The sequence below is a fragment of the Esox lucius genome, chromosome 8 (genome assembly GCF_011004845.1).
Source record: "Esox lucius isolate fEsoLuc1 chromosome 8, fEsoLuc1.pri, whole genome shotgun sequence".
NCBI classification, from domain to species: domain Eukaryota; kingdom Metazoa; phylum Chordata; class Actinopteri; order Esociformes; family Esocidae; genus Esox; species Esox lucius.
Window position 1 is genome coordinate 19209132 of NC_047576.1, and position 11066 is coordinate 19220197.

Here is an 11066-nt window from a genome sequence, read left to right on the forward strand (position 1 = left end):
GAGCAGGGTTAGAGAGCTGTGCAGCGTGTTTTTTGTGTACCATGGCAATGATTTTCTGGAACTAACAACTTACTGACTGCGCTATTAATCAAATGGATCATCCATCCCCAAAGTGCTAAAAGGACAGTTGGTCATCCCATCACTGATTAACCATAAACCCCCTGCTGGGGTCAGAATATAACCAGATCCAAACCTGGTACCCAGATTACAGAGAAACACCTCAGTAATTACAGTAGTTGTCAAGAGGTCCCACCCTTATATCAATGGAGCTTATTCAACCGTCCATGCTGATTTGCAGGGCAGGTCCACTTGGGGACATGCCATATGGCCAGGGCTGGACCTGCAAGCAGCCTCAACACAACCAGTTCACGGATAAGGGCGGACCCAGGAGGCCAGCTACCAATCCCTGACTATCATCCAGACCAAAACTAGAATCACTGAACTCACTGAACACTGCAAATGTCATTCTCACTCAGATATTATATTCACATTACATACATTGTATAAGTCATTGCAAAAAAGTGCAGAAAATCTTCTTTACAGACAATTATAGTCTCTTGCAAAAACAAGGCCATTCATTTGCAAATCTGTATTAAGCATGACTATACATACCTCTTGCTCTAGTGACCGAGTTCCCATGGTGACCTAACTGACATTCGGTAAATAGCGAAGTCCCTAGACCCGGTTACTCATGGTAACGTCATGGGTGGTACTGGGGTGCACGTCGTTCTCCCACAATCACTACTGACATTGTGTCGGACATGGTGCTTTCCAAAAGCTATAGAAAACAACGGTTTCTTCTAGTAGGCCAACTTTACGGATAAGATTACTCCACAATCGTGTGTCATCCGTGTTGACTACAGAAACGTTGTCATTGTGATTTGTTACTGGCAGTCTACGCTAAAGGAGGTCCTGCTACATTTAGAAATACTTCTCTGATCTCTGCTTTCGTTAGAAAGTGAATATGGAGGAATTCTGATAGTTTGGCCGCGCGTAATAGCATAATTTTTGAACAGCAGATTGGTTGACGACGGTTACTGCGGACGTACGGTAAGCGTTTCTTCACCTTTTACAGATTAGCTAGGACCTTCATTTGATCACCATGTGTTGCGGAAAAGTAATCTAAAACTTATAACGTGCGCCTCTTTAAGTTTGTATGTGCTTCTAAAGTTCGGAATTTCAACAGAATTAGGTCTCCCCTTACAAAAATGTAAATTGTCTATCCATTGCTGTGGGAATTAACATCGAGATGTCTGCATTTGACCAATTTGTCACGCAGTGTAAAATTGATTTACAAAAACAGCACCATGTGTTATTCTCATAATTTATTAGAATTTACATTATTGTTTTACGCTTGTGCTTCGTGTTATAATGTAGGAGTTCGTGTAGTGATTGTATGTGACGGGTTCATTTTAAGTGTAGCATATTCCTGCAAGTGCTCTCTAGCTGTATCCAGCTCCCAGATTGTGGCGTGGGAGTCCAACATAATTGTGCTGCAATACTACAATGGACCCCATAACCCGTTTGCGTTTGTTTTTTCTGCGTGCGTGTGGTTGTACGTAAACGAGATGAAAGATGATCATCTCAACTGCCGCTCTGCCGTAAAAAAATGCTAATTTACTCTCTCCCGCAGGTGCCCTAACTCTGTGTGAGACTTAATTGCTTGTTATAGTGGGTCACTAACATCTAATGACGGCCTCTGCTCACAAGTTAGGATGATTGATGGTGAATTGTGTTCACCTTTGATACCAAAGGAAATATATGCAAGTAACTGTTTTCAAGTAGATTCTCCTCCCCTGGAAAGAAGCAGAGAAACTTGGGTGATTGTGTCCTAAGGACTGTTTACTGTTGTAGCCTTCCTATGTGACAATAAAGGGTTGTAGAGCAGTCACCTTGCATCCATAGTGTTGCAGGTTCAAGCTCTGGATGTGTCAGGGGTGGATGTCTACTGTGTGCATGTGACAGAGATAGAGGGAGCTGCTTATTGCCTATGGGTCTGGCTTGCTGTGATAATGTGTGATACCCTGAGTGCACTTGGGGGAAGCTGTAATGTGAAATACTGTGGGCGGTCACACACACACACACACACACACACACAACATGTGTGCACGCGCTCACACCGCCATGAAGTTAACAGATTTGATGGATCATCAGTCTCACTATCAGTCCCTGACCAAAGTAGGCTGTGCTAGGTGAAAATGAGAAACTGGTTTGGAGACACACTGGAGCACTTTGATCAAACTAAGGCCATGCATAAATCTCCGGCTCCTTCTCTATCTCTGTTCAACAGTCACACTTCTCTTCTATCCAAAAAACACTCCAAAATTATATTTTTCTCTCCATCGCTCTCTCTCTTTCCATCACTCTATGCTAATGCCACACACACCTACTCCAACACTGGTAAGAAAGGGCCACGCGCACACAGCCCATTGGAGTGAGTCAGATTCCATGGAGTACAATGATGGGTAATGATTACAATGAGACATGGTGATCTAATATCCGCCCTGCATAGAAACAGCACAACACAAGAAATGCCTGTTTGGAACGATAGCAAGAATGGCTGTCGATTAGTGTGACCTGCAACCAAAGCACCCTTCGTGAGGTAAAATAGGAGCCAAAATGTTTTTTTGGGGGGGATCTGTCAGTAGTTTATAAATAATAGGATACCCCAACAGTGAGTAAAAAGTGAAAGATGTGTAAGTGGTTAATACATTTTTTGTTGCTATGAAAGATGTGATGCTTGTTTTTGTCCAGTTCATAGACTCATATGGTAAAATACACTGCAGCCACGTGACGGAGAACTGGTAGGGTCCGAATAGTTTTTAATTGTTTTTTTTATCCAACATTTTGCCTTGTGTTTGACTGCTGACTAGATGTTTTTTGTTTGTTGCACCAGCCCAGGAGGGTGGCCATTTCGGAGGTACTGGAACCGGGGCGCCTGCCACAGAAGATCATACCATGCTCACAGAAGATCATGCCACGCTCACAGAAGATCATGCCACGCTCACAGAAGATCATGCCACGCTCACAGAAGATCATGCCACGCTCACAGAAGATCATGCCACGCTCACAGAAGATCATGCCACGCTCACAGAAGATCATGCCACGCTCACAGAAGATCATACCATGCTTACAAAAGATCATACCACGTTCACAGAAGATCATATCACGCTTACAGATCATACCACACTTACAAGAAGATCATACCATGCTCACAAAAGATAATACTGTGCTAGAAGATCATACAATGCTTACAGAAGATCATAACCACGCTAGGAAAAGATCATACCATGTTCACAGAAGACCATGCTGCTCTAGTAGGAGATCACTACCATGGTCACAGAAGTTGATACTGTGCTAGTAGATCATACCACGCAAACAGAAGATTATACTGCACTTAGAGAAGATCACACCACGTTTAGGTTATTTTTTTTGTACAATTTTGTGTTTAATCAAACAGTAACTGAATGCGTTGGTGCTCATCTGTCTGCTTTATATAGCATGCCATGGCCATGCTTTATAAGTAATAAATTTTCCTGAATTGGGTGGTTTACCTAATAAACTGGCCATGGACTTCATGTCCTTAAGGTTTACATTTGTATTTCCTTCTCTTAGTTTCCCAGTTGCAGACAGTATTTTCAGGTATTTGTATCTGTGTATGTCAGCAGGTTTTACAGTGCCATGCATGGTGGTAGCAGCAGGGGGCTGTGGCAGGCCACCGAGGCCCTGAGGAGAGAGGAGCGCAGGGCTCAGGCTCGCCTGCAGGGGGGGCTACAGAGACTGGAGCTGGCCACAAGTTACCACCTCAACACACTTACCACCGAACAACTGCGGCTTCACAGAGACCTGTTCAATATCAGGAGCGGTAAGAGATTTGCGTGGGTGTGTATGTGTTTTTGTGTGTATTAGTGTGTGTACTTGCTGTCACATATCTGTGCGACCCCTAGGTAACTCCTGGAAAAGGAGCCTCCACCCTCTGGTTGTGCGAAAACTCAACCCTGACCCCAGTCATCCTTCCATGCACTATAGGACTACACTACCCACAATTCCACGGACCATCAAAGAGCCACAGAAACAAAGGTGAGATTCTTTTCACATCAGAAATCTACCACACGTTTAAACAACTGTAGATGAGCTTTCTGTCTCGGCCAGACTGAGAGAAAATAGAGAAATCTCCCTCAGAACAAAACAACACCAAGCTCTTTATCCTGTGAGAATTGAACAGGATATATTGTAGTAGTGATATTGGGTTTTGTTATTATGATCACAGCATTACGAAGCAGTTTGCTGTTGGCCTCTAAGTAATGGTAATTTAATCAGTTCTTATTTTATTTATTTGCTTTTTACAAAAATAAAGGCTCAATCTTTCTACCAGGTTAGGTTTTCTGGCAGGTTTAATTCATTTCTGTGAAGCTAACAGGCATTTTAAACTGCTTGAGTGCCGAAGGGCTAAGGTGATAAGCACAATATTGGTTTGTGAAGTGCTTCCAGAGCAGCCCCAAATGATTATGTCAGTGGAGGCTAATTGTGTAGCCTAATTCTTGGTTCTAGGAAGCTCTGACCATCAACAGCATTCAATAATCATCTAATTGGAATAATTCTAACACCATGTGATCAGTTATCAGTTCCGAACATGCATTTGTATCCTCTGTGCTATGCAGTCTCATTTGTCAGAGCAAGCCCTTGGCACCACTGTACCCAAAGAGAGCGTATTAATCCTGCTGTAGACTTAATTGCAGCCAGTAGGTCAAATGAATGACTAATTGCGCAGTCAATCTGGAAAAACGTAACTACAAGGAAATAAACGTTCTTTGTTTGGATTCTGGGCACAAGCATGGAGCAAACCAGGGGTATATCACCCTGTATCCTATTGTTGGCTTTGCTCTAAGGTTGAGCTGGTTTGGTCACTGGTCGGTCACTGGATGGAAGGGCAGACTGTTGGAAGTAGTGTTGTAGTGCCAGTATGGGGAACTCCTCCTCTCAGGTCTTAAGATCTGATACTAATCAATGAGCCTAAAAAAAGCCTAAAAAGTCGGTTTGGATTCCTGCCATCATAATCAACAGTATAATTTTAGCTTGAAAGGGCTAATCTAATCCTAAACTCCTCCCATTGAATCCTGGTGAGGGGAGGATGGCTAATTATGTTGTTCAGAATTGAGAATGGAGTGGTATCAAACCTATGGGAACAATGTATTTGATACCAAGTTCGGTCATTCCATTCCAGTCTATTCCGTCCTCCCTAATTAAGGTGACACCTGCCAGCACCTGTGCTTTTGAGTCCCAACAACTATCTCCTGTGTAAAGTTCATTGGATAGACCTCAAGAGGAGTTAGTTGGATTTTAAAAGGAATCATGTAATCGAAGGTTAACCAACACTTCTGCTTTTAGTTTCCTCTTTTTCTGCAAAAAAAAACAACGTAATTATGGCAAGGGAAATAGACAGTAATGATTAAAAGTATGAAAAGTTGTTTTGGCCAGTCAAACCAGTTGATTACAGATCCATGTCTAAAGATCAAGTTAACCCTTCTTCAGGAGAGCTATACCCTCCTGCATTGTTTTATTTCAACTCTGTTGTAAAATTATTCTAATTCTCTGCTGAATTTGTTGATTAGCTAAATCACCTTACAGCAGGGCTAGTGCAACATTCTGTAAATCTAAACATCCAGGATACCACCCCCCAGCCTCAATACACATTTTCACACACATTTCCCTTTTCAACTGATTACATCCAGCTCTGTAATTTCACCTTTAAAGAGAATGCGATTCATGGTTTGCCCAGCAAATTTAGTTGGTTGTGCATGCGAGATCATGTTTATTTCCAGTATAATGTCTCACTGTTCTTCCATGCATGAACTGTATCCAAGCGTGTTTGCACTGTCACTGCATTTTTACACATGCACATATACTCATGATTTAAGCTGAAGGATGAGAGTGTGTGTGAGTGTGAACTGCTGTAATTTGAGACTGGGAGCATTCTGTGTGCGTGTTAGTGGAGGATTGAGGGATGGTTTGCGTACCTGACTGTCTGTTTTGCATGTTTTTCTCTGAGGCGTGTGTCCGTGCGTGTGTCCATGCATGTGAGCTATTGCTTTTTTCGTGTTCACAGCCCAGTTTCTCAATTTGGCCTTGCAGTGAGATGATTGGAGGATGAGGATTTTAAGCTAGCTGGTTAATTATGCTAATCCGGGGGGCAGATAACGGGACACTAAAAACCTTGCTCTGAGACAGACACACACACACACACACACACACACACACACACACACACACACACACACACAGCTTTCTGCCACAGCGGGCGTAAGTGTTATCCTCTGGAGAGAGATAGTCTCTGTGAGAAAACACAAGACTTTGTCAGGAAGAGATAGAGAAATGTGTGTGCATTCGAAATAAAATCGTAATTAAAACATTCCCAGCTCATACCCAATATCTATTCTATAGCTTAATCAATAAAATGACTAAGTTGTGTCTCTAAGCAAGCTACGGGCTTTTTTATTTTCTCTTGATTAACCTGTAAATGTGAAAGGTTAAGAAAATGGAAAGCCAGACAGCCTGCGGGGAGACAGACCCTCTTCATTTTATTTGTCCTGGTAGGGCCACCCTATTGGTCCTCCAGGTGGAGCAGTACAGGTCTCTGGTTTGTTTAGTGCACTTGTTGTGACTTGAAATAATGAGCTTGTGTGATCTCTTCCTCTACGGCAACCCCTCATTGGAGCAGGTCGATAACCACACCTGGAAGAATAACATCAAAATGAGTATGCCTCTCTGAGTTGGACTCCTTTCTATCTTTGGTTAACTGCACTTAGCAGGCATAATGAAACCCATGAGGAGTTCACACTGGGTTTCCAGGCAAAAACAACGCTAGATGGAACATACGCTTATTGTAAAATGTAAATACAAGTTGTTTCAATCATTTGTTAATTTCATTTTACAAAACAAGTTCACAACAGTTGTTCTAAAAATTGCGACTCCAGGATGCCAGGGCACCCATTCCTGAAACCAAAAGCACCAAGGAACCTGTCCAGCAGCGGGGACATAAAGGCGGCTGTACAAAGTCATGTGGAAATAACAACACGGCTGCCAAGCAAATCTTAGCCACAGACAAACATAGAAAGGACACCCAGGGGAGGGCGCACACACTCCAGGAGGCAGCAGTAGACCCTTGGTACCGTACGCCATGGAAATGGCCTCCACAACCCGTTAGGTACAGACCACTACAAGACACAGAAATGTCACTGGACTAGAACCCCCCCCACCATCCGATCCAGACAATGTGGAGGCACAACCATGCACACTGATGGTCAGCAGATGCAAATGGGGGGCGGAACGGAACTCTGGCCCCGATATGAACATGGCACTAAACCAGACAGGGCGCAGTGCTACCTTGGAGTCACCGATTGCAAATGAAATCCGGGAGGGACGGCCTGAATGTGTGTGGAACACTAACATGCCAGGCTGAAGCCAGGGCCACTAACAACGCTGTCTACAAGATAAAACCAAAAGGCTTATATGACCGTGAAAGGTTTGAACGGTACCACACACTGTGTCGAGCACGACCAGACGTTGCTACAACAACTCTCACAAAGACTGCCCAGAAGGCTGCAAGACAATAGCAATTTCACCGCCACAATATTCTTTCTGGAAAGTCATCACACCCCAGACCGGGCAACACGTCAAAGTGTCAAAGACCTGCAACTCTTACGCATAGACGGACCCAATAGAGGGAGTCCCAGGGGCCTGAATCATCATCACAACAACATCAAGAGTTAAGCCTGCTCAGGGGCAAGAACCTTCGGTCTCACTCTTGAAACCAAGGCAGCTGACTGTTGGGTAGCGAACCACCAACGGGTAGGGACTGTTGGGTAGCGAACCACCAACGGGTAGGGACTGCTGGGTAGCGAACCACCAACGGGTAGGGACTGCTGGGTAGCGATCCACCAACGGGTAGGGACTGCTGGGTAGCGATCCACCAACGGGTAGGGACTGCTGGGTAGCGATCCACCAACGGGTAGGGACTGCTGGGTAGCGAACCACCAACGGGTAGGGACTGCTGGGTAGCGAACCACCAACGGGTAGGGACTGCTGGGTAGCGATCCACCAACGGGTAGGGACTGCTGGGTAGCGATCCACCAACGGGTAGGGACTGCTGGGTAGCGATCCACCAACGGGTAGGGACTGCTGGGTAGCGATCCACCAACGGGTAGGGACTGCTGGGTAGCGAACCACCAACGGGTAGGGACTGCTGGGTAGCGAACCACCAACGGGTAGGGACTGCTGGGTAGCGATCCACCAACGGGTAGGGACTGCTGGGTAGCGAACCACCAACGGGTAGGGACTGCTGGGTAGCGAACCACCAACGGGTAGGGACTGCTGGGTAGCGAACCACCAACGGGTAGGGACTGCTGGGTAATGAACTACTGACGGGTGGTTGTAAGAGCCAAACAAAAGTCTGCTCACAAGCATCACCTTCGCGAGGATCTACAGAGGGACCACACGTTCGCCACCGATTAGAAAAAGCCCCCAGGCCAGAATTGAAGGGTTTTAGGCAGGACAGAAGGAAGGGGTATTCTGTGGTGAGATTCTCACAGTGAAGGAAACCACTTGCAGGGGCAAGTGAATGCTGAGGGGCGGGAGCACCTGGATGTAAAGGGTGCCCCCTGCCCATAGGAAGACAGAAGGGAGGACCGGCACCCCACTCATCACCCCCCAGTCGTAGCCAGGTGCGTCTCTGACTCCCTCTCCTGGTGGAAAGCACAGAAGCGTATGAGTGAGGCGAAACGGGACCGCTGAGCCCAACAAGCAGCGAAATGTGTAGACACAGACACGGTCTCCCCAGGCACAAAGTACTGTGCTTACCCTTACCATCATAGAGCAGCCTGTGGGTGTCCTACAACAAAATGTATTTATAAGTGCACCCAATTAGGGTGATTTTCCACTGCCTCCTTAGCTTAGCTTTTGGTTGATAGCATGGCTTGTTGGTGACATAGCAAAACTAAACACATTCACGTGACAAACTAGAGACTACTCATGACAAACCAGAGTAACTTATTAGTTTCTATTTCCAACCATCGTCTTCTCCTGGCTCTCCACTTTCAATTGATGTATACCACTGATACTTACAGACGTCTTAGTGATGTCAGTTTCATTACGGCACCCCGTCTCTGAAGAAATACAGCAAATGACATATTCTGGTACTGAATTTACCATAATAGCCTGTATCGCCTGGTTCGCAAGATTCGGCTTAAAACAAAACAAAAAAATGGTAGGACAATGCTAGGACAAACACAAAGGGAATCACATAACGCATAATGACATGACAAAATTAAATCACGCCCACGTGATGATCGACTGTTTGGACAGGAGGCCAACACAAAAAAGTAGGAAAATGTACATACTCACTACTGTATGTTGCTAAGTGTCTGATAAACAACTTAAATGTAAACTTGTTGACATACTGACTGACTCTCATCTTTCTCTCTCTCCCTCCCTCCCTCTCTTTACCACTCTCTGTCTCAGGTCAGTGAAGTCTTTGTATGGGGTATTGTCCGGTCCAGCTGCGTTGCAGGCTCGGGTCCATGACTTCCTCGGCAGCTCCGACTCTGCTGACACACAGATACACGGTGCAGGTAGCTCCATGGCACCACTCTGCCTGCCCGACCTCAAACTGCAACCCGCAGCAGCACTGACCATCACTGGGCTGGAAGGAAGAGGGGAGAGCCAAGATGTGAGGGGGAGGGAGACGAGGTCAATGAGACTGAAGGACAGAGAGGAAGAGAACGGGAGTCCCGACGGGGACAGAGAGTGTTGTCCAGACCTCCCTCCCCCGTCCTCTGCTCCGTCCCCCTGTCCTCTCCCTCCTGCTGCCTCTGACTCCCTCGCTCTGGCTGGTCAGCCCAGGACGCTCCACCTCCTGCCGGATTTTGGCCAATCGTTGGCCGAGGCTCGTAAAGCACGCTACATCCGTTATCGAGGACGACCCCCCTGTGAGAGGGAGCTGTCAATCACTGAGATATTTGCCAGGGGCAACACAAGCTCCACCCACAGGTTCTGATAGGACCTGTAAGACTCTCAAACCCTGTAAAACTTACAAATGTTCCTGCGAGAGTCACCAACTGACTAGGTTTCCTTATAACCTGGGACCATGATATACCTGAATTGGTTTGGTAAACCACGCTAGCATGTGATGTGCAAGCTGGCTTGAAAGCTGCTGCTGAAATGTGTTAGTCCATTAAGCAAAAGACAGATAGAGCCAGTTCTCAAGCAAGGTTAAACATCATGTTCTAAAGTGGTTCACCAAACCACAGTAATATAATGAAAACCTCTCTAACCATAAAATCCTTAATTTAGTGCAACTATTTCTGGACTACGTATAGGGTATTACTCTATTACACCAGTTCTGTGTCAAACTGACAATATACTCTATCTAATGAGCCTCTTCAATAATTCAATGTATTTCGGCAAATGTAAGCTACCTTTGAGGCCTGCTTGATGTGAACGTCCATGCCTTTTGTGTCAAATTATGTATTTCATTCAAATTATCTTTGTAAAGTAGCCTGTACTGTAAATAACTCTTACTTGATCTCAAAATAAAATAGAGAGCAGGATGTTTAGAGTCAATGCCTCTGGTGTGTCTGTGTGATCCAGGTCTGTGTACATGTTGGAACCAGATTTGCCCAGAAAGACAGTAAAACCTGAAAAATTGGTCCCTAGTAGGAAAAATGGGATGTCCTGGCTAAGGTTTTATAGCAAAATGCACAATTGCGTTGTGTTAGAATCTAGGTTACTTTTAAGTTTAGGCTTTAGGCATTATGTCTAGATTAGGTTTAGGCATACAGAGTAGGGTAAGGTTAAGATTATCGTTTCTAATATCGTTTAAAAACCATAACGCTCTTTTTTCAGCAACATTACATTGCCAGTCATTGACCCTGAACACATTTAAGTCATATTTCGTATTGCATTTTCAAAATATAATACATCTTAAAAAACATCAGATTCAAACAGGTTTTAACAGATGTTACGTGTTTTTGTCAGTATCCAAGGCAAATATTTGTACTACGAAATGAAAG

At 45.0% G+C, this 11066-nt stretch overlaps 1 protein-coding gene across 3 annotated transcripts; it reads left to right on the forward strand.

Moving 5' to 3' along the window:
• The first annotated feature begins 682 nt into the window (after positions 1-682).
• On the forward strand, positions 683-10617 carry LOC105011743 (coiled-coil domain-containing protein 190). Of its 3 annotated transcripts, XM_013134956.4 has the most exons (5): positions 683-1050; positions 2897-3422; positions 3669-3865; positions 3948-4080; positions 9517-10617. In XM_013134956.4, the coding sequence occupies exons 2-5, from the start codon at positions 3334-3336 to the stop codon at positions 10049-10051; spliced, it is 954 nt and encodes a 317-aa protein (XP_012990410.2). In that variant the 5' UTR covers positions 683-1050; positions 2897-3333; the 3' UTR covers positions 10052-10617. The 3 variants fall into 3 exon arrangements, with proteins under 3 accessions (XP_012990410.2, XP_010870339.2, XP_010870338.2); XM_010872037.3 differs by lacking the exon at positions 2897-3422 and having other exon boundaries at positions 684-1050; positions 3666-3865; XM_010872036.3 differs by lacking the exon at positions 2897-3422 and having other exon boundaries at positions 684-1050.
• The last annotated feature ends 449 nt before the right edge of the window (positions 10618-11066 follow it).

Excerpts from the sequence above, each read along its gene's own strand:
- LOC105011743 (XM_013134956.4), top strand. The coding sequence starts at position 3,334 with ATGGTCACAGAAGTTGATACTGTGCTAGTAGATCATACCACGCAAACA. Across the intron at positions 3,423-3,668 it reads GAAGATCACACCACGTTTAG|GTTTTACAGTGCCATGCATG; the intron begins GTTATTTTTTTT and ends GTATGTCAGCAG. Across the intron at positions 4,081-9,516 it reads AAAGAGCCACAGAAACAAAG|GTCAGTGAAGTCTTTGTATG; the intron begins GTGAGATTCTTT and ends TCTCTGTCTCAG.